This window comes from Sycon ciliatum, chromosome 1, assembly GCF_964019385.1.
Source record: "Sycon ciliatum chromosome 1, ocSycCili1.1, whole genome shotgun sequence".
NCBI lineage: Eukaryota > Metazoa > Porifera > Calcarea > Leucosolenida > Sycettidae > Sycon > Sycon ciliatum.
In genome coordinates, this window is record NC_088643.1 from 79,292,850 (window position 1) to 79,316,784 (window position 23,935).

At 48.0% G+C, this 23,935-nt stretch overlaps 1 protein-coding gene across 1 annotated transcript in view; it reads right to left on the reverse strand.

The window, feature by feature from the left end:
* LOC135805693 (early endosome antigen 1-like) overlaps positions 1 to 23,935 on the reverse strand; it is a 53,322-nt gene that overhangs the window by 19,142 nt on the left and 10,245 nt on the right. Inside the window, exons 17-34 of the mRNA XM_065319779.1 lie at positions 23,844 to 23,930; positions 23,188 to 23,270; positions 22,795 to 22,888; positions 22,557 to 22,610; positions 22,051 to 22,152; positions 21,405 to 21,533; positions 20,975 to 21,085; positions 20,607 to 20,705; positions 15,646 to 15,759; positions 15,406 to 15,492; positions 11,408 to 11,509; positions 10,647 to 10,757; positions 9,795 to 9,884; positions 6,577 to 6,636; positions 6,206 to 6,244; positions 5,479 to 5,538; positions 4,718 to 4,783; positions 4,286 to 4,333 (exon numbers count right to left, since the gene is read on the reverse strand). Coding sequence (XP_065175851.1) covers positions 4,286 to 4,333; positions 4,718 to 4,783; positions 5,479 to 5,538; positions 6,206 to 6,244; positions 6,577 to 6,636; positions 9,795 to 9,884; positions 10,647 to 10,757; positions 11,408 to 11,509; positions 15,406 to 15,492; positions 15,646 to 15,759; positions 20,607 to 20,705; positions 20,975 to 21,085; positions 21,405 to 21,533; positions 22,051 to 22,152; positions 22,557 to 22,610; positions 22,795 to 22,888; positions 23,188 to 23,270; positions 23,844 to 23,930 — 1,536 coding nt within the window. The remainder of the gene's footprint in view (positions 1 to 4,285; positions 4,334 to 4,717; positions 4,784 to 5,478; positions 5,539 to 6,205; positions 6,245 to 6,576; positions 6,637 to 9,794; positions 9,885 to 10,646; positions 10,758 to 11,407; positions 11,510 to 15,405; positions 15,493 to 15,645; positions 15,760 to 20,606; positions 20,706 to 20,974; positions 21,086 to 21,404; positions 21,534 to 22,050; positions 22,153 to 22,556; positions 22,611 to 22,794; positions 22,889 to 23,187; positions 23,271 to 23,843; positions 23,931 to 23,935) is intronic.

Genomic DNA, 23,935 nt, shown 5'->3' on the forward strand with positions numbered 1-23,935 from the left:
TCTTTCTACAACGACACCTACCTCTGGCTCAAAACCTGACGATCTACTGCAAGCTGATGCGAAAGTGAATTACACTCGCGAACGCTTGTCAACGGAACAGGGAAGCGCTTCACTCTCCGAAGTTGAAAAGTATTTGGACTGCTGCTAATGGGGAGAACAAACGACCACCATGGCGGCAGAACATTCCGCAGCCGTTCACCGACACGATCCGCTTCACCAAACGACTTACGAACGTTTCGTTCTCCGAGTTTTCTGGTGGCAGCAACAAGAATTTCGTCCGCAACGACAGGACGAAAGTCTCTCGCAACTGAAGTCCTATTGCCACGAAGATAGAGAAGATTCCGCAAGCCATCTCTTCTGCTTCCAGTGTTGTAGCTCAACTGTCCACTGGCATATCTTTCAATCCCAGCGAACGAAAAAAAGGATCTGCTTCTCTCTCCAAAACAACAGCTAACTTTACTTCGCGAGTGTCCGGGCCGATCGTGTACATAGTGTATGTAGCGCATGCGGCGCACGGCGCACTTTCGCATGACATGACACGCATTTTTGTACAGCGGCTGGCGCTAGATCGCGCAGCACGTTTGTACTTCGGATTTTGCGATTTTTTTCGACGGCAATGGCTTCCTTTATGAGTTGTCTACCTACGATGTATACTTTGGAAAGCGATATTCCGTACAGAAAGTACCAAAAAATCCAGGAAAAGTAGGCCTTTCGATTTTTCGAGCTGGAGGTAAAAAGTGCCTGGCAGGGAGGGGGTGTACAGCTCAGCTGACAGCCTGGCAGGGAGCGCCTTGTCACCTTGAGTGGTCAGCTGGCAGTGAAAGGGTTAAATTGCTGGGCAGCCTTGATCTCCCTTACACTCCTTGGGAGAGCGTTCCAGGCCAAGGCTGCCTGAAAGGCCAGGCGAGATCTGCCGGCTTCTGACTGTGCCGAGGGGACAGTGAGGCCCCTGGAAACCTGGTGCCGGGTGGTGCTGCCAGCTGATGGTGAGAATAGGTCCTGGAGGACACTGCTGGCTTTCCCATTGACACAGCGCCACACCAGGACGAGCCGCTTCTGGGCGTAGCACTCCCGAACTCTGTACAGGGACATCCAAAAAGTCATTGGCTATGCAACATGGTCTAAGCGATGTGCAACATGCTACGCTGCCGAGGGATTGGGCAAAGTGCCAGGCAGCCATGACTGCAGGAAGAATTTCGACAAGTCCGCCAAGGCAATGGAGTCTGATTCAGCAGGTGAAATTGCAGAATCGCTCCAGTCTTCCGGTGTCTCCATTGCTATGCTGATTGGGGATGATGACTCAAGTGCCATCAAGCGTGTAAGGGAAGTTGTCGGTAAGGAGGTTGAAAAGTCATCGGACCTTGACCATGTGAAGAAAAAAACCTTGGGAATTCTCTGTTTAAGCTGAAGGCGGAATGCCGCAAGGAGCTCTCTGATGAAGTACGTGCAGAAGCTCTTCGTGTATGCCATTACCCAGAATCACGGCAATTCTATCAGCTTGAAGGTTGCACTGAACACCAAGGCAATGGAGTCTGATTCAGCAGGTGAAATCGCAGAATCGCTCCAGTCTTCCGGTGTCTCCATTGCTATGCTGATTGGGGATGATGACTCAAGTGCCATCAAGCGTGTAAGGGAAGTTGTCGGTAAGGAGGTTGAAAAGTCATCGGACCTTGACCATGTGAAGAAAAAAACCTTGGGAATTCTCTGTTTAAGCTGAAGGCGGAATGCCGCAAGGAGCTCTCTGATGAAGTGCGTGCAGAAGCTCTTCGTGTATGCCATTACCCAGAATCACGGCAATTCTATCAGCTTGCATGTTCTACAACATCACCGGACGTGAGGGGACAAGGTACCAAAAGGACGGACCAACAACAAGCAAGCACCGTAACACCATGACACCTCTCATTGAGGTTATGGTGGAGGACGATCTACACATTTTATAAACTAGTTTCACCATAATTCTCACCATCATTCATCATTCATTCATAATTCTCACCATAATTCTCTCCATAGTAATCCCTATTCTCTGTAAGGAGTCGTGGTCGACTCCTCCCGTTGGAGGAGGCTGTGTTACGAAATTCGATTTGCTTATTATTTACATCCGTTGTTGTTCCTGGTCTCGCTGTCTTGTCTTGTCCGGTGTCAAATATGGTCTGCTGTCTGTACGGGAGTGATGCGGGGTGTGCAGTATATGGGTGTGATGCGTATGACGTGGTGTATGTAGTATATGCGTTGTCAGAGAGTGTGGATCTGCTTCTGCCTGAGTGAGTGCGTTTGTCTAACTAGTTGTCGCGCATGCGTGGATTATGTGGAGCATGCGCTGTGCGAGTCGAGTTCGGGTGCGAGGGAGTGGTGTGATTCGTCCACGATGTTGTTGTCTTGGTTCTAGTCACATGTATCGTACGTACTAGTCGCTCATTGGTCGTTTCGATGTGTTCGCCGTTTCTCTGTTTATAACTGTTGGTTGTTTATTATTTCGTGGTCTTTCTTCCCCGCTCTCTTCGCCGTCAGTTCGTGTTTGATGAAGTATTCTTGAAACCCAAATGAGTCAGCGAACGGTTGTGTGGTGTGCGGACCAGGGGGTGGGGAGAAATTCCATAACAGTTGCACTGAACACCACTGTTCCGCACATGTACTGTGACCATGCCGCTTGCGGAGAATGGTGCAAGTATGGTGATGACCCCGACAGCTACCGCCACAAGAGCCTGCCATTTGGGAAAGATCTATCTTCTCCAATCACCCAAGCAGCATTGAAGAAAATATTCAGTGCATACGCTGACAATGCTGAGAAGCTTGTGCATCACGGCAAAAATACTTGAAGTAAAATAAAGTGAACGAATCGCTCAACAACACGGTGGCCAGCAAACAACCGAAGTCACGAAGTTCTCCGTCATTCAATTTTCGGGTTGGTGCAGCTGTTGCGCAGAAGAATGTTGGATACACCTAAGAAGCCGACGTATGCGAGAAAGCTGGGCTTTCACCAAGCCAGCATGCCCGTGCACATGGTGAACGACTGGATTTGCAGAGGAATCAGAAAACCCTGCGCCAGGGCAAGAAGGAAGTCAAGAAGCGCTGTGACTAGAGCTAAAAGAAACTCAGTCCTCACGTCTAACGGCCACCGAGGTGCGTGAAGGCACTCAGTACCAGTCTGAATGCGCCCTCCTACTTGACCAGCAGGACAACACTGAGATAGCTGCACCAGTGTCTTATGACCCAATCCCTGCATCCGAGGCCTGTGACTATGTCTTGTTTGACCTGGAAACAACTGGTCTCGATAACTCAGCAGGGATAGTACAGATTGCTGCATCTGGCCTTGACAAGACCTTTTCCAGGTATGTATTGCCATGTGCCGATGTGGTGGCATCCAAAAGCCTCAGATGCCAGCTCCATATTCGTACTACATGTACAACAATTGTTACCTTTTCCATGCTGGTTTTTTTCAAAGAACCTTATCGAAAATAAAAAAACCTTTATAATCGAAAAATCCATGATCAAGTGATCCGGAAAGGTGAATAGAAAAATCCAGTCAACTCATGCTCGAGATGTATAGACAAATCCAAAGTCAACGTATGCTCACAGGCAAGTATTACTGAGTCGCAGTCACTACTACCAAAGCAGATCATTATTTTACTATAGTGCAACTAAATTCTTTTTGGAAACCGAGTTTTCCGCATCTCTAGGATCAAGGCGCAACTAAAAGCCGGCTAAAATTCCAGACCATCCCTACTTGTAAAGTAGGTCGATACTAAACGGAAGACGCATCTACAATGAACGTAGACGGCACTCATCCAGGAATGATAAAGCCCCGGATCGCCTACGCAAATATGAGGCCCGGCAACCGCGGAAACAGGTGACGAACCACCTGACCAGAATGAAAGAGATCTTGCATCTTAATTTAAAGCTCGCAGACATTCAAGCCCACAGAGGCCATTAGTACTGAAGACCAAAGATGTGAATGCACCTCTCTCAACATTCACTACACGCTGTAGATGTGCGCTCTTCTTCTTTTCCATGCTGTATTGCTATTTATATTTGTTTCCATTCGGTCCTCTTGTCTTGCTATGTATGTCATTAGCAAACTGTTCGTATCTCATTCTGTGTGTCTATCTTTTGACTAGACATAGTGGTGTTCTTCAACTGATATTCTTGGTACTTGAGAGAAGTATTGAGGCAGACCCCCACGCACACCATTTTGTATTGCAGAACTTTTACAGAGCTCAGACGCAATGTACTAACACGAATTGTGTGAATGACTGAATGTGTGAGTTGCCACGTATGCAATTCTTACACTCAGTTTCTTGGCTGCTACCTGCTTCTCCTTTTCCAAATCCGACAGCTGCAAACATGCACAGAGCAATACAACCAAGTGATTAACTAGCGAGGATTTCATCATCAGTCCCATGTCAACCAAGCAAGAAACACATACAGTCGACTACTGATATAACGAACACCATTGTGCAGGAGAATTAGTTCTTTATACATGTAGCCGAAGTTCGTTATAACAGAAATGAATTTACACTGTGGGTTCAAACTGGGACATGGACAATGGTTCGTTTTATCACAAAATTCGCTACACGCGAGTTCGTTACAAGTGGAGTTGAATGTAACACATAAGACAGACATGGGTCCCTTACTTCAGGCTAGGTGACAGTGTTTAAAAGCAGAAAGGCACTGGATTCTAGCCATCACTGCCAACCCAGCCATGACAATGCACGCTTACCTGTGCTTTCAGCTGTTCAAGCTCATCTTTCACAGCAGCCAATGTCACACAGACCTTGACATTCTCCTGTACCATACAAACAGAGCACAAACAAGTGGCAGATTTCGTTTCGTAACTTTCATTGCGAGGAATTACGAGAAATTGCCCGGCCGGACAGGCAAAACTCGACAACTGTGATTATAACAAGCTGCAACCCACTCCCTTTGTATCCAAATTGCTCCAATTCAGTATCATAAGAAGCAGAGAAGCATTATGCAAAACACAAAGAGGGGCATATCACGCACTGTATAAATGTTTTTAGTAACTTTTTACCGAGCTTTGCCAAAGGCGTAAGCCGTAACATAGTGACGCACGTGTACATGTGAAAGTATGAGTGCATAGTACACTGCATACAGTCCATGCCCCCCTCTTATGCAGGGCCAGTATCAGTATGAGTGCATAGTACACTGCATACAGTCCATGCCCTCTTATGCACGGCCAGTATCACGGTACGTACCGTTGTTGCACTGGATTGCCCGCACAAGCAAACGGGTTCAAGATCAAGCACATGTCCTTTTACATGCAACTACTGTTCTGCTTATCATTACGCTATAACTTTCAGCCATAGAAACATGCGCCGTGGCTGAGCAGTTGTGTGAAGACGAGGTAACAGCTGCTGGCTAGAGTCATTATGTGTACTGCAAAGACTGCAGTCACTGCACCAATCCAAGAAGTGGTGTGACTGGCATTCTTTGACAGGAAGGTAGCAGCTCAATACTAACCGCTTTCTCCAGCTTTGTGGATTGTTCTGCCTCTGCAATGGCAGACCGAAGGTCAGCGAGCTATAATCGCAACACAAAAAGTCAATGTAAAACCAGGCACAGGTCAAGATAGGTTTGAGAACATGATATCCTGCAACAACGCAAACACGGGAATACATGTGAGCCGGATTGCACCAATATAATTCCTACATAGAGCATGTGCTTTGGTAAGACAAGCCCCTTTCAGAACATCATTTGATCCCAGTACTTTAGGAACAGCTACATTCCTCCTCTGCTCCTGGTGTGCTGCTAAACTATACTCCTCTTATCTCCTTTGCCCTTGCTCCAGTACTTGCTTTACCCCGTCATCAGCTTTTGCATGCACTAACCTGACGACTAAAGGCTCATACACATCTCAAAAGTTGGACGGCCGAGGTGGACATATCAGCAGACACATATCTATGTTGTAGCTGAAAAGAATTGTCAGTGGGTGAATGCAACACATGGCTACATTCATGGGCATGGGCGTGAGCCATGATGATGCTGCTGCTGTGCCCCCTGTGACCTGGGTTTATACCATGATACACCCTACTGCTCCCATTGCATGTACCCACACAGACAGGGCTAAGAGCCGTGTAGGCTGACAACTTACACCGCAGTCTACTGTACACAATCACGTCATGTGATATGCTAGTTGCTGGCCAATAAACAAACCTTGACAGCAGTATATGCTCGGTCATCAACTCACCTCTTTCTCATGAGTGGCACCCTTCTCCTTGGCTGTCTCCTGCCATGTACACACGCACACACACACACACACACACACACACACACACACACACACACACACACACGCACGCACGCACGCACGCACGCACGCACGCACGCACTCACATGCAAACAAAAACAAAAATACTTATAGACCACTAGCCATAACCAAAGGGGAAAATAAAATTGCAACCACATCAATGACGATGACAGCGACAGCAGTGACAACAGCACAGCAAGAGCAACAACAAGAGCAACAACGACGGCGTCGACGACCACCACCACAACAACAACAGCAGCAGCAGCTGCGGCGGCGGGGACAGCAGCAGTACACATATCATGTTGCCCTACCTGAGCCTTTTTCAATTTGTTCGTCAAGTGCTGAATTTCAGTGCACCTCTCGGCAATGTTCTGACAGGGCACAGTACACACGCGTACACACACACACACACACACACGTGTGAATACACACACATACACACAAACACACACACGTGCACACACACACACACACACACACACACACACACACACATGTAAATAAGTGCAAAATTGAACACAAAAACTTGACAAGGAGCCGTTACCCAAATGACCTACTGGCATGCAAAGGCGAAGGCACGCCTTTGCCCATGTCAACACAGCAGGCGGCAATATGATGAAAAGGGACTCCCGATCCCACGGCGGATGTAAGAGGCCCTGCAGCCCTTGAAAGCAGCGTGCAAATCGAAACCCTGGTCCGTCGCTCACCCATCTTGGCTGAATACACCAAGTCTTTGTTTTCGTCGACAGCCAAAGCAGCCAGTGACTTCAGAATACGTTGGCTTCCTTGTCTGCCACAGGCCGTCCTTAAACTGCAGATTGTGGAAAAGGCTGCTGGATCGCTAAGCCCGAGAATCCGTGTCAGAGTTGCTCCACAGCGAGGTAAGATCAACCCTGCTCCCCAGTCATCTACATTCAGAGTGTTATCCCTGTATGGCCTGCACTTGTCTTGGGAGACTGCTTTGTGTCAGCTAGCAAAAGCAGATAGTGAGGAATTCCCTGGACCCTTGTCAAGAGATGAACTGCTGGTGTGTGCTCGCCCTATCACTAGCTCACCTGGTCTGCCATTGCTATCAATCATCAGTCTTGGAGAAACAAGACAGAAGATGGTCCTTCTCCCATGCATGCACCATGAACCTCCTGCAGTGGTTTCCAGCGATGGCAGTGATACGGAAAAGCCATATCATTGTGCTAAACCTGCATGAAGTCGTACTGGACGAGCACGTCATCGATGATTTGCTGCATATGGAGTGTCCACCTTCTCCAGTTAAGAGCCACCGCCTTGCGCCTGTGCCTCACAACAGCCTCCGCTTGACCAGTCCAGGCCTGGACCTGGCAAAGGCTCAGGGGAAGTCCCCCCATACATGTGACTGTGCCCGGGACTGTGGATGCAGTTTCATCAATAGCTGAGCTACACGGCTTCTCAGCACAATGTCGCCGACGCACAGATACAGCGACAACAAACGGAGTGTCCCTGCAGCAGCAGATCTGTGCGCACTTGATAGAGAAATTTCCTGGGCTAGAGATCAGCAAGGATCCGGTCCATCACCTCATGATAGCGCCCCACCAAGATCAGGTCACGGCAAGATTGTACAAGTCATGTGCGCGTCAACACTAGCATCCCTGCCAAACAGAACACAGTAGCAAAAGCTGAGCACGCAGACCTGCACTTCACCATGGCTCAGGTCAAGTATGCCAATGAGCTGTTCGAATTTTTCCATGATGAATGCGAGCACGGATTTCTGTTGATGACAAGAACAAAGTCAACGTCGACGACTTGGCCGTGTCCAGGTTCTTCTCAATCAACAAGTTATTCCCTGTGGGTTATTGTTCTTCTCAATCAACAAGTTCTTCCCTGTGGATGCCTCTCCAAATTATGGCGACCACGATTTCCCATACCCACACAGCAAGAGTGTGGTGCCTTCTGGATACTCTTGGTCATGGAAACCAAGCATCAAAAACAATGCGTACGCAGATCCGGAAGGCAAGCCACCTCGCTGCAAACCTGCAAGTGACCACTGTCACTCACGGTCATTGTCACCAGCCCGTCGTGAGTCATCTGCCGATTACCTGACATCTTCGGATAAGTTCAGTCGACAGCATGTCAGGTTTGAAAGACGAAAGGAAAAAAAAGCGAAAGCAGCCAGCTGAGGATGAGGAAGCACCCCCTGCCAAGAAGTCCTGAAATTGCGGCTTCCAGGAATGTATGTTCACTGTAGCGCTGGGCAAGTTGCGGCAGCACAAGGAGCAGGGAAGGCCACAAGATGCAAGCTGGTCGCCCTCGATCTGCACCAAAGTGAAGCTGCACGTGACTTCTTCTATGGATACAGATCAGATAATAACTTTAAACTACTTGTGCATAGTCATCATACTTCTCTATACAATTATGAACATGCAATCAAGTACAGTCAAACCTCTTTAGGACGAACACCAAGGGACCGATGGAATTTGTTCGCAATAGCGGGAGTTCTTCTTATCCATATTTCGTACCCAGTGAATACACCGTGATGAATCCAATAGCGCTTGGAATTCTAGTTCTTCTAAAGCGAAAGTTTGTCTTATCAGTGTTCCTCTTACCGAGGTTTCACTGTATACAGTCAACTTTGCGTATAATGACAATCGGCGGGGCATCAGAAAAGTGTCCTTACTCGCGAAGTGTCCTTATGCTTGAAGTCTCATGACGTATTACAGTTAGACAGGACTTTGCTCTGGGCATGGAAATTCTGTCTTTGTTCGTGAATTGTCGTTATATCCACAGTCGTTATTAGCGAAGTTGGCTGTATGTAGACAGCCAACTCCAGAATTATGTATACTTTGTGAGCATGAATGACATAATAATCTTTCATTCAGAATGTGCTACGACTTTCATTGGATGCGTTTGATTACACACAATTCCGTCCATTCTAGAATTCGTTACGGTGCATGCATCGTTCAATCACACAAATTCCATCGCCAGAATCGACAGAATCCAATTCCGTCGATTCTGAAGAGAGAGAGAGAGAGAGAGAGAGAGAGAGAGAGAGAGAGAGAGAGAGAGAGAGAGAGAGAGAGAGAGAGTGCGGAATATCTAATTCTTCCGCCAGAATCGACAGAATCCAATTCCGTCGATTCTGAAGAGAGAGAGTGGAATTTCTAATTCTTCCGCCAGAATTGACATACTTGACATACACGCGATGCTAGGTCTACGTGCGCGCGAGGGTATATGCGATCCCACGTGACCCCTGTTACGATTTTTACGTGAAGTCGTTCGTTTACATGGCCGCAAACCGTTCATTCTGGTCATTCGATAAAACCAGGGTCCAGAATGTGTAATCAAAAGCGCCCATTACGTGTATTTGTGCCATCCACAGAAAAGTACGATAAGACTTTCGAATAGAGGGGGGGGGGGGGGGGGGTCTGTTTGATGTTACGTTAAGAAAAAAATGCGAACTTAAGAGATGCTCCCTTATCAGTACAGCGTTCATAGTTGAGACATGTTGTTGCATGGATAGTAATTAGTATTCCGTTTTCCTGTTTTAAAGTACACGTACCTTTTCTTTCTCTGCCACCTTTGATTCCAAAGCAGTCTTCTCCCGTTCAGAATTCTCTAGTTCACGGCGAACTCCTGATATGGCAGCAACCTGCAGCAGAAAAAGCATACAGTCAACTTCGCTAATAACGACTGCGGATATAACGACAATTCGCGAATAACGACAGAATTTCCATGCCCAGAGCAAAGTCCCATCCCACTGTAATACATATAATGGGACTTCGGGTATAACGACACTTCGCGAATAAGGACACCGTTTTGATGCCCCGCCGAGTGTCGTTATAAGCGAAGTTGACTGTACATGTCGTGTATTGGATTGGGCTTTTTTTCATGTCGAAGAACAAACAGGCAGTGTTGCCTTATTACATGAGATCGCCTACAGGCACACAAATATAAGGAAAAAAGGAAAAGATTAAAAGAAAAATAGAGTATTACTAGAGTATTACTCATCATACAGTATTACTGTGTCTTATAGCTAAGAAGAGTATAAGAGATGCAGACATCACTAATCACCATAACACCTGTATCCATACAAAACCCTACGTCATCACCAAAGCAAGTGGTCTCTTCGCTGCAAATTCAATTATCTCAACCAAATTGTTGGTGCTGTAAAGATCAAGACAAAGAGTGAAATTAGACATACATGTCAAGTGTCAAGTCAAGTTGGCGGAATAGCGCGAGCTCCAGTGTGGGCAGCAAACCCTTTCTTACAAATCATCGCCGAAGTCGCAACCACTATTTCGTACATGTAGTTGCCACAGAATTTCCCCAATGATCACAAGAACAGATGAGAGACCACATTTCTGTCCCTTGGAAATCCCTGAGAATAGCTGCACATACAGATAGTACTTACCTTACTCTCCAGTTCAGCTTTCACTGAACTGATTGCTGCTACAGACTCTGCCTCAGCCGATTCCTTCTCCAGGCGACAGCGAGTAAGAACTTCCTCATGCTCTGCTTGTGCCTGTCATGATTGTGATAAACCATGGACAAAGTAGCACAGAAAATCATGAATACCGAACATAGCAAGTGAACGTAGACAGAGGCCAGAGGCACTGTCAAACAGCGCCAACACTACACAGCCCCAGGACACCTGGAAGCATAGTACCCACACACTTGATACAGTGCACTGTGCTGAGGCTGAAGATCTAAACAAGTACTGTAAATATACAAAATTTCGGCGCTGCAAAATTTCGGCACTTCACGATTTTTGACATTTCAGCGGCGATTTATTTTCGGCGTGGGGTAGAGGGCATGGTATAGTGCGACAGATGCTGTGAAAAATTTCATCGGCGTTTTAATTTAGGCGTTTTGGGTCGGTGCCGAATATAGCCGAAATTAAATAGCTGCCGAAAATTTGTATAGTTACAGTATGTGAAAGCGTGTGCATGCATGTGTGTGTGTGTGGGGGGGGGGGGGGGGGGGGGAGCTGCATAGCATTTAGAAACTCAGAGCATCAGATATTCTCCACAGGCCATGAAACTAAGTGCCAGCAGGATGAATACAAGCACTACCTAGCTGGTTGGTGATCACACAGCAAAGCTGAGTGTGCAACTCAGCCAGCACACTAGCAAGCAGCTCACACACACACTCGCACAAAGTTCACTGGTGTACCTTTTCTGCCAGTATCAGCTGCTCTTGTAGCTTTGCTTGCAGTTCTTGTACGCTTGACTGTCGTTCATCGACGCTTTGCTGAAGTCTTTCAGCTTGGACATTCTTCAGTCAAATACACAGCAGAACAGATGCACGCACTCTGAATAAGAGAACTGCATAAAGTGCAGTGGCATCTACATCCCCTATATGTACATTCTTTATTGGATAGAGCACATTCATATGAACACACACATACACACACATACACACACACACACATGCGTGCGCACATGAACGCACGTACGTACACATGTACGCACATGCACACAATCCGCATAGAAGATGTGGAAGCAGAGATATACGTCAATGAACCTACATGACCTAACAAACTGCTCTATGGGTTCAATAACTCTCTACTGCTAAGCACACAGTGAGCCAGCAATGACTTAGCACTACAAGATACCACTATACATGTATAAGACAGTTGTATTGCTGTTGTGGCTACTGAAGTAACGGACAGATCACGGCTACACCACACATGAACATGCGCGTGTACATACCTGTAGGACTCAGTATAGAGTCCATGCACTATATGATGTCCAGCACCCTATATAGAGTCCATTGGTCCAAAATCCACTATACAGAGTCCAGGAGTCCCCTCAGTTTTGATCAGCTTCATCCTGCCGCGCAATCCCCTATAAGGAGTACACTTTTTCTACAAGTCCCCTATTCACAGTCCAGGAGTCCAGTTTATCCAGTCACGCCGTCCTGTGTGTTGTGCCCGAAAGAGAACAAACACATTTTCAGTTTTGCTTGCCTCGTGGCAGCGCATTCCTTTCTTCACTTCAGCCATGGCTGCCAATTCTGCTGTGCAGTTGCTGACAGTAATCTGTCTCGATGTAACCAAGGAGGATAAGGAGACGTTCAAAATCAAATCTGGAAAGCGTCTTGTGGTTCTCTGAAGACGTTTCATCAGTGCGCGGGATGAAAGCAGAAATTGCAGAACGAGAAAAGTTCAGCACAGTTCAAATCTGACGAGTCAGGTACACTGACGCTCTCTTTCGTTCGACGCCACAAGGATCCCCTGTTTGGCTGGCCATTGCTGCCAGTAAGACGTTTGAACGGTTTCATCAGAGCGAGGGATGAAAGCAGAAAGCGGAGAAAGAGAAAAGTTCAGCACAGTTGCAATCTGACGAGTCAGATACACTGACACTCTCTTTCGTTCGACGCCACAAGGATACCCCTGTTTGACTGGACAAGAGCTGCCTGTACCACCGTGTCAAAAGGCTGTCCAACTACATGGCAGGACGATGACTGAGGTAAGGAAGCTTTTACTCGTTTCGATTGGTCTGCTGTTCTGTCGTTATGCTTGAATTTTTTTCCATTTTCAAGGAGCGTATCGCGTTTGTTTGATGTTGCTTGAATGAATGCACTAAAAGTAATCAACGACTTCGTAATACAGTCTGTATCGGCTATAGAGTGACCGGATATAAGAATATATCGGCTACAGTGATATTGGTACGAAATATCAAAAGCAAAACGTATTTTATCCAGTACAAATATCACTATAACCAATATTATCGGATGTAATGATATATCGGATATTATGATGGCAACATAGAATCAAAACATGCATAACACACTACATTATAATCGGCTATAGTGATAACTTTAAAATACATGTTGCAATAATATCAAAGGCCCTATTTTTTTTACTTTCTTCACGTTGCTTATTTTGATAGTGACACATGTACATGTACATAACAGAATTTTTTATGGAAATGCGGGCACTGTCAACTATGCAGCATGCTCATTTGTCAAAACGCCATGCTGGAAGTATTCCCTTGCCTTTCATGTGTCGCTCGAAAAAAATCGATCATATCGCATATAGTGATGCATCGGTTATAGTGATAAAATCACGGAAATCAAAAGGGTACGCTATAGCCGATACAGACTGTAGTCCTCGAGGACTGCAAGGACTTTGCATCAATCGTATTATGATCGTCTAGCTATCATCAATTATTATTTTATTTCATGAGAAATGTATTTTTATCCCTGTGATAATTATGTGAACTCCACGACACTCTTCCTGTAGTATGATGTCAAATACAATGGGATCCACAAACGCAGTGCCAGTGTACTAGTAGTAGTAGTAGGACTAGGAGGATTGCTTGTATGCCAATGACAAGAAAAAGCTTCTCAAGCTAATACTCGTATTCCCTGAAGTGACCGTTTTGATGTCACGAACATGACATTGTGTCAGTGAAACTGTCTCGTGACAACAAATCATTGCATTTCCATCTTGGGGAAGACCGTGACTGACAGCAACGCTGTACAGATTGTTCAAATCATCTCATTTGAATTTAGTTGCAGTGAAGTGAAACACTGTGTACACTACATGTATGTTGGTGTGTCTGTGCGTCTTGAGTGTGCACAAACGATCTTATTCCTCATATTACTAATAGATTATTGTCCCCACCGTCACCTGTTCACAGGTCTTTGAGTGGGTTGACTTTCATTGAGCATCACATTCGTTGAGAACTTGGTAGTTGTGTGCTCCAATGCATCATTACGGTAATAAGCATATCCTTGTGCTATCTATTGGTTGCAGGTGTGCTGATCTTCAGAAGCTTGCGGAACTGAGTGCTGCTGAACATTTGCATGGCCATGAGCAATGGTGAAGCTTGCTATTGCACTCTCAGCATGTGCTAGTATTATGCTGACCACTGCACTATGTTACTCTCTTACACTACTACGTGTATGTAAACGTGCGTGTACCCGTCCCCGTATGCATTCGTTTCGTATAATTATTTGTTACCCATCTTGACTTTACATGTAAATGGGTGGGCGTTTGCATGGCTGTTGGAGTTGCGTGTGTATTGTGTCTCTACTCTTTTCTTGGTGTTTTCTTGGCGTTGTATAAGTTTGTGTGTGTGTGTGTGTGTGTGTGTGTGTGTGTGTGTGTGTGTGTGTGTGTGTGTGTGTGTGTGTGCGCGCGCGCACAATAATTTGAAAACAAATAATTAATCCTGGGCTCTCCATTATTCTCTTTCGATTCTTGGTTTTTTTCTAGGTATTTTCTTGGCGTTGTGTGGGTGTGTGCATGTATGTGTGCGTGCACAATAATTTGGCAACACTACATGATTGAGATATTGTAATTTGCAGCGTCTGCGAAGAGACCACTTGATTTGAGGATGGTGTTTGTAGGGTTTTTCATGTAATGAAGTGGCTGCAGTGGCGCCTCAATACATATTTTTTATCTTGAGAAGTGAATGATGTATAGGATTAAAGGGAGAGGCCGTTTTCTGGTTAATATTCACTGCTTACAGCAGATCCTATGTCTATTTTCGAACTCGATAGGGGATGCGTAATTGGCTGGACTTTATACAGGGGGTGTTGTCCACATAAAGACTCTTTATAGTTGATTTCAAAGTTTGGACTCCGTACAGTTGATTTTGGACCAATGGACTCTATATAGGGGTGAAGCCAATTGGCTGGACTCTATACAGGGAGTGATGTCCATCGAAACTTTGAGCTCACAGTTGATTCCAAGTTTGGACTCTGTACAGTGGATTTTGGACCAATGGACTCTATATAGGGGTTGGACATCATATAGGGGCTGGACGCTCTACTGAGTCCAACATATATAAACAGAAAATGCGGAGGAAAAATGAATTTCCCTTCACCAAATCGCATGCGGAAAGAAATGTTCCCTTTTGGGAACATTGGCCTGATTAAGGTTAATTTGCTGCACTTTATACAGGGAGTGTTGTCCACATAAAGACTCTTTATAGTTGATTTCGAAGTTTGGACTCTGTACAGTGGATTTTGGACCAATGGACTCTATATAGGGGCGAAGCCAATTGGCTGGACTCTATACAGGGAGTGATCTCCATCTAAACTTTGAGCTCACAGTTGATTCCAAGTTTGGACTCTGTACAGTGGATTTTGGACCAATGGACTCCATATAGGGGTTGGACATCATATAGGGGCTGGACGCTCTACTGAGTTCAACATACCTTCTCCTCCGACTCGATGTGAAGGTTCTGAAGTTTGGTTCTCAGCTGAACAGCTTCGGACTCAAGACGCTCGAGAGCCGCTGCATGCTAGATATGTAGGGGGGATGGGACATGGAGAAGGTCACACGGTATACTATACTGTAACGTATCGGCGAATTAGTCGAATACACACTCCAAAACAGGAGAGCAAAGCTGACCGAGACAAAACAGCGGACGGTAGCAACCAACAAAAGTTCTTACATTGGCTTTCAAGTCTTCCAACTGCCTCATGCTCTGCTGAAGTTGTTCTGTGATGGTTGCATGTGCCACTCGCACATCAGACAGCTGCTGTTCACTTGTTGTTAGCAACTCTTTCTAAAAATGGAATGAAGAGAACGAAGAAGAATGAATCCTGCTCAATCCAAGATATTCAACTTGAGGACTATGAGGTACACAACTTGCAGACAAAAACAAATTAACGCATGCTCCGTACGCGGAGGCATACACGACCCACACACAGACACAGCAGTAGTTGGTTGGCACCACAGGGTAACTGGGCGAAGGAGCTGGCAGTGTGTAACCATGGAGGCGGCCGACCCGACAGAGGCGGGGACCGAGAGTGAGACCGAAATGGCGGCTGACCTGCCAAGGGCAGTAACCGAATAGAGTGATTCGGAGTGAGACCGAAATGGCGGCTGACCTGCCAAGGGCAGTAACCGAATAGAGTGATTCGGGAGAGTAGAGAGAATGCTGCCAGCTACTGAGAGTTCAGTGCCCAATCCCTGCTTGTTTTTGTTTAGCAGAGTGAGTTTGGAAGACGAATGAGGTTAGTAGTATAAGCGGGGTGCTACAGAATAAGAATTGTAACACAATGAAGTCGGTGTGGGTGGGTGGGTGAAAACACGGAGCAAGAGTCATGCGAGCCAATGCAACTAACAAAGAGAGCCAGGCACGAAGGCTGCTGAAGGGCGTACGTATGCAAAGCGAGCTGCTGGGAGAGTTTGCGCATGCGCACAACGGCGCATCCGTGAGCTGGCGCGAACACGCGCGTGATAGACATCAGCATACAGTGAAAACATTACGTCACCGCGTTAACATACTTTAGCTACGCAAAACTTGCATTAACGCATGCTCCGTACGCGGAGGCATACACGACCCACACACAGACACAGCAGTAGTTGGTTGGCACCACAGGGTAACTGGGCGAAGGAGCTGGCAGTGTGTAACCATGGAGGCGGCCGACCCGACAGAGGCGGGGACCGAGAGTGAGACCGAAATGGCGGCTGACCTGCCAAGGGCAGTAACCGAATAGAGTGATTCGGAGTGAGACCGAAATGGCGGCTGACCTGCCAAGGGCAGTAACCGAATAGAGTGATTCGGGAGAGTAGAGAGAATGCTGCCAGCTACTGAGAGTTCAGTGCCCAAGCTAGTTACCCTGGTGGGCCAACCAAATAAATCAGTGCTCAGAAATAACGCGAGCATTGAACGAGGAGTATAGCAGGAGCTGCTAGCAGTCAAGAAATCTAGGTACCGATAGCGGTACTGAGAGTTGGTATGTATACCGGAGGAGACATTCGTCAAGGTGCAGCGCTACTGGTCAGTCACTCACTGTGGCTAGCTTCTCTGATACTAGCCGCACCTCGGATGGCTCAACACGGATATAGCGCAGCACGGCGTCGCTGCGCCATCGCCCCATATGGCGGATCACGTGCTCTGGTACGCCTGCGATAGCTGCAGACGTGGCTGCTCCGATCCGGAATGAGTGGCTGGCATAGCTGGACGGATCTGTAATCCCACAAAGCGGTAGGAGGGTCCGCACCTCCCTCGTGACGTCCGCTCGTGCCAGAGGCTGGCCATTGTGGTAGACGAGCAGCTGATCTCTAGGAGATTGGGACTCTGCCGACACTGCCGTCAGGTACCGCACCATCGCCGTAACAGGGCAGCTGATGACATAGGTACAGCCGCCCACGTGGACTACCGTGCCCCTACCGTCCGGGTCCGTCTTTGATTGCAGCAGCGTGATGGTGATACGAAATGATTGTTGGTCCAGGGCCACGTTGCCAAACGTCAACGAGGTGAGCTCACACTACAGCGCAGGAAGCCATAAAAGGCCAGGGTGAAGGCGCACTGCAGCATTGCCTAGTCAACTGAGTGCCGCATGGAGGAAACTTGGAGGCGTTGGCAGAGTTGCCGGAGGATGGGTGTTGTGATAGGCAAACGAGGGCGGCCAGGTCCCGACGAACGGGCTATGCCTCTTAACACTCGTGACAGCAGGGACGTCGGCTGATTCGGGTACTCGAGGCCCATTTCGACGTGTAAGTTCCAGATGGCTGACATATATGTGCGAACCGAGGCCGGCCGCAGTGTGCGCATGAGGAGGGCTGCGTAGTAGCACAGTGGAACGTCGCTTCCAGGCAGGGCCACAACGCCATGCTGCTGACAGAAATCCAGGTACCGCCGCTCTGAAGCTGAGTATGTCCTCCTGGATGACGGTGCTATTGCCAGAGAGAACCTTGTGCTTTGGAAGGTTGCTTGTTGCACGGTCAAGGTCGTACAGGCGCCTCAGGAAGGTACGACTGACAGGAATAGCCCGGGCCGCGAACGAGAGATTGCCCAACACGGAGGCGAGTTCGCGCCGGGACGCCATGCCTGATTGAAGGAGGCCGTTGACTTTGCCGAGATACGCCCCATGTTTGGCGGACGGTAACCGGATCTCAAACGTCAGCGAATCCAGCTCCAGGCCGAGGAAGGTGAGACATGTGGATGGGCCTTCGACTTTCTCAAAGGCCACCGGTATCTGCAAATAGCGGAGCATGTCTAAGATATGTGAGCGATGATGTTCCGCAACGGGCAGGTGGGGCGGACTAACGTTCAGAAAGTCGTCCAGGTAGGGGAGTAATTGGCTTAGGTGGCATGCATCCTCGAGAATAAACTGGACTGCTGTGGCGAATTTATCGAATATGTATGGCGCAGAACGCAATCCAAATGGTAGCACTTTGTCATGATAGAATTGTCCCTGCCAGAAGATGCCCAGAAGAGGCCAGTCACAGGGGGCAACAGGACAGAGACGGAATGCATTCCTGTCGACCTTCGTCAAAAGAGCGCCACACCCTGCCTGCATGATCAGAGAGATAGCTGTATCGACAGTTTCGTACTGCAGGCTGAATTCATCCCGAGATATACCGTCATTCACACTCGAGCCGGCAGGGGGCGAGAGGTCGTGGATGATACGCAGTTTGCCATCAGACTTCGGGATAGCACCCAAACCAGAAATATGCATGTGAGGGAATGGCGGAGATGCAAATGGGCCCGCAGTTTCTCCGCGGTCACAACAGTTAAGCAGATGAGTAGTAACCTCAGCAGGGCAAGCACAAGCCGAAGAGTGATTAGGAGACATAACAGAAGATGCAATGGGGCGAAAGCTGCCAATACGAAAGCCATACTGCATGCCTTGTGAACCATAAGAGCGAAATACTGCATTTGGATGAGGAGAGGGAAGATTGATAAAGCGCTGAACATGAACAGGCGTGCTAGTGGGCACCTATAAAGCAGCGTCACCACTGGGGTGAGAGTTATTTCTTGGTCGAGTCACCAGACTTGGAGCATTGGCGTGCGGGGTGACGGCCGCGGCACTGGATGCAGACGTGTGCTCTGGAGCAGGGGGAGAGCAAGCAGCTGCCGAAGTTGAAATTACGACAGATGGCTTTGCCGTCAAAGCCAGGCTGGTGCGAGAACTGGCTCCCCGTAGGCGCTGTTGGGGCTGGGAGCCCCCCACGAAAGGGGCAGCTGCTGGGCTGACTTGGATGGACCATGGAGCAACGCTGGCACGGAGGCCGCCCACGGCCCGTGAGACAAGACTGCCACAGGTTCGGGTCAATGACGGACCAGGAATAGCGGTGAGGGAGGGACGCCGTGGCCATACGGAATTTGCGGTCGTAGGACAGCCAGGCATCATTGTGGAACCGGACGTTGGCATCGACAATGATGGCCTGATACGCCCAGAGATCACCTGCCAGCTGTGGTGAGGCGTCGGCCAGCACCCTCGAGTATGTGGTGAACGCTTCCACCCATGTGGCAAGATCATAGATGTGTCGTTTGGCGGGTTGCCGGTGGGAAGATTTGGGGACGAGCTGCACAGATCGGCCCGCGCCCACGTCGAGTTGCATCACATCATGATCCCCCTCGAAGCCCAGGGATTCAGGCAGCAAATCGCTTAATTCTGTGAACTCACCTCGCACAATCCGGTCTCGAAGGCGAGGCGGCACCACGGGGAGGTCTCCAGATGACGGCCACTGTTGTGTCGGGTGGCTGGCAGCCGGTACTGATACTGGTAAAACCGGCGCTGCAGTGGCGATTGATCCGGCAGCACAAAGCGAGGCCCCGCTGAACGTCGGAACATGAGCGAGTCCCGAGTTTACGCCAGTTCCTGGGCCGGCGAGTTGGGCTGCGCCAGCCTGCTCCAGCAGGGTAACCTTGTCGGCCAGAGGCTGAATAGCAACAGCCACGGCGGCGGAGATCTGGCTCGCCAGCGTGGGCTGGGGTGGGTGGCCGGCCGGCATTGACTGAGACGGAGGCACTTGGCCAGGTAGAGCCGAAGCACGAGGAGCACGAGGCGGCGCGAGGTTCTGGGCCGGGGCTCTGGCCTGGGTGGTTCCAGGAGCAGGGGAGGATGTTGCTCTAGCGTAGGGGCTAGAAGATGACCTGGCGGACCTGCGCGACATCTCTTGCCTCAGCGTGGGAAAATTTGAGAAAATTTGAGTAAACCACTCCGCGGATACAGCACTCAGAATTCCAGCCCGCCCAGGGACTGGACACCACAACTAGGCAACAAGAGACCGAAACGACGATGTCACCTTGTACAAGGAAGTCTGAACAGAACTGAAGAACTCCGGAGTTTGAAAACACGGAGCAAGAGTCATGCGAGCCAATGCAACTAACAAAGAGAGCCAGGCACGAAGGCTGCTGAAGGGCGTACGTATGCAAAGCGAGCTGCTGGGAGAGTTTGCGCATGCGCACAACGGCGCATCCGTGAGCTGGCGCGAACACGCGCGTGATAGACATCAGCATACAGTGAAAACATTACGTCACCGCGTTAACATACTTTAGCTACGCAAAACTTGCACAAACAAAACATACTCTCTGCCAAGCCCAAACGCAGCACATTCAACGAAGACCTCTTCAAGGCTCTTGGCACCAGTCATTCTCTTTGCCCAACCTCATACCTTTTCTACTAGTGTGGAGTTTGACGACGCAAGCTCGGCGCGTAGTCCTGCTGACTCTGCCAGTGCTGCAGACAACTGTGTGCTAGCCTTGCCATGATCCTGGCACAGATAGCAGCAGATCAGACACAAGCAACAGACCAGGTGTCAAGTTAGGTAGAGATCGGTCTAGTACTTGCTATGAGGTTGAAAAATAAAAATGATAAAAGTTGATATTTACCCCCCTCCCCCTCGACACACACATACACATACTTCAAATACGTGTCAAGCGGCTAAGCCGGAAGCCTGATCCCTCGTTGCTACAGTAGAGACATGCTTTGTTCGTTGGTACGAATAAAAGTGATGCGCATTGAACGACATGAGTGACTCACCTCCTGGGCTTGCTTTTGTGCCTGCTCGGTTTTCAGGACTTGCGTCTTGCTCTGTTCAAGCTGTGTTTCCATGTTGTCCTTCTGGCGGTTCAGCATTTGGATCTCGGACGTCTAAAGAGTAAAGATGGATGGAAAGGAATCATAGAAAGGGAGCAGCACCCAAACATATGATGGTAATGCATGTACAGTAGATCTCACATGAGTATTGCACATGAGCATAAGAGTCAAATGCTCAAAGTCATTCAGCACGAGACGTTTTGAGTATGTGTATAACCCATGATGTAGTCTGGTCTGAGATTAGCTTAAAACCCGACTTGAGCACCAACACAACACGGCGTGCACATACCTGACTACCAGAAATATTATATTGGTATGAGCATAATACATGTACACTCATTGCTTTTGCTGGGAGAGTCTCGCTTGATCTCACCTGGTTTGTGACTTCTCGCTGTAACGTCGCCACCTTCTCCTTTGTGGAAGTCAGGCGTGCTGTCAAATCTTCAATTTCCTTTGATTGACCAGCTGTTTTCATCTTCATGTCACTGAGCTCCTCAAGTAGCTAAACGATTGCACGTCAAAGTAGCCAAAAACAACATACACAGTGTTGTCATGACAGTCTACAGCACATGAGATACATGGGCAGCACTGACAAAACACAAGCTCTCACAACTACCTGGTCTAATGTGCCTGCAAGCCTATCACTGATGTGCAAAGTAGTCAGTTTGTCAATACTGGTGTTGTCTGATTGGCTGGGTAAGCATCATCATAGTAGCACGTTTCACTTCAGAAAGTCCACTGCAGTCAATTCAGAGTGCGATAGCCATGCCACCATCGAGCACTGTCCAACTGCCATGTAAACACAGCCCTGGACCCCGCAATATGGATATACTACATCCCAGCGCACTGTTGCCACTGAGGTTCGATCAGAGAATGAGCAATAAAGAATACAGCTAGACGGGAGGAAATCGATAATTATGAAGATATGAAGCTTCCTGATGAAGCCTCAAGGTTGCAGCATTGGAGAAATGATATCCCCAGGTCCAAATTCTCTGACATGCCCAACAATACCGACTTACATTGTTCTTCGCAGCTGTATCTTCCTCTACTCGCTCAACGTGCTGCTGTAGCTGTGTTTGCAGCTTGGTTTCCAGTTCAATGCGCTGCTGGTACAGTGCTTCCTGTGGGTCACCGGCACACAGAAATATCTTAGATTAGAATTTCAGAGGTGCCACAAAGCAGTCTCCAGCTGAAATGAACACATAACGCTATGCGTCCACAATGCCATTTCTAAGATGCATGGTCAGAGCTTAATTCTGGCACATTTGACTATCAAAGAGTTCTACCCCGGGCATGCAGGGGTAAGGCTCTGTCTGATACTTGGCTGCTGGTATTGGCGGTCTCAGCTTTGCCAGAGGCAAGGATCCACCAGAAATGATACAGTGAAATATCAAGAAGACCAAGAACAAGAACAGTTGTCTCCAACACTGCAGATCCAAGCACACATGATCAACACACTGAATATCACCAACACTGCAGATCTAAGCACACATGATCAACACTCTGAACAGAGCTAGCTACCGACCTTGTCTTGGGTAAGCTGTTGGATAGCAGCTCCAGTACCTTCACCAGCCTCAATCTACAGATACAGGGTGTGAGAGAGAAAGGCAGAAAGGTGGACGTGTGTGAGTACGTATGTTCATATGCGCGTACATGCATGCGGATCACTCATAGCTCCATCTGCCCATTCAAGCGAAGGTGTAAGCGAAGGAAACAATGTTTGTCATGTTGATTGTTATGTTCATAGTTGCTATGACCCTAACCTGAGCAATGAGCTCCTTGCGCTCAGATTCAAACCGCTTCAACTCTCCCGAGGCGTCCGTCAGCTTTTCCTTGCAGTTCGTGAGCTCCTCTCGCCTACAACACATTGTCAAGGAAGCACAACACACCAAAGTACTCGGAGTGCCCTTCAAAAGGCAAGAGAACACTTCCACAAGTAGCACCTGGATTGGCTGTACAATTTGATCAAAGTTCAGTTCTCTCCCAGATAGTTTCCAGCCAGCCAGCTAGCTAATTGATCAAAACATCATCACAACTCTCAGATCACAGCACTCGCATAACAAAAAAGGTCAAAGTCAATGTGCAACGGAACTGCATATCGATCACAGAATGGAAATGGTATCATACTTGCACACAAATGGCGTAGCGTAACTTACACTTGTTCCAGTTTGGCAGAGGCATCTTGAAACTGTCGCTGTAGAGAACGGTTTTCCTCCTGCATAGCACCTTTGCTGGTGGCCTAAAAGCAACACCATAGCAACACTATAGCAACACTATAGCAACACCATAGCAACACCATAGCAAGCAAAGGTATGATTCTTCTATGGACAATAGGGTCAGCGACATCACCACACAACGGACTGACATGTCAATGCTAAACAACTATTCCGAAGGCATCCAATTATTCAAATCAATTTTGGCTAGCACTCAGTATGTATCCGCCGATCGACAACGACTACTACAACAAAAACAACAGCAGCAGCAGCAGCAGCAACAACAACAACAACAACAACAACGCAAACAACGACAACAACAACGCACACAACAACACAAACAACGACAACAACAGCGACACCAATGTTACCACGAACAGGAGTGCAATCAATAGTACAGTCAACTTCGCTTATAACGACACTCGGCGGGGCATCAAAAAAGTGTCCTTATTCGCGAAGTGTCGTTATACCCGAAGTCTCACTATATGTATTACAGTTAGATGGGACTTTGCTCTGGGCATGGAAATTCTGTCGTTATTCGCGAATTGTCGTTATATCCGCAGTCGTTATCAGCGAAGTTGACTGTATACAACTATTACCTCATCTCGGACGACAGCATTGGATTTGGCAAGATCTTCGCGGACTTGTGTCAGAGCTGATTCCCGCTCATTCAAACTACCTTGTGCCTGTG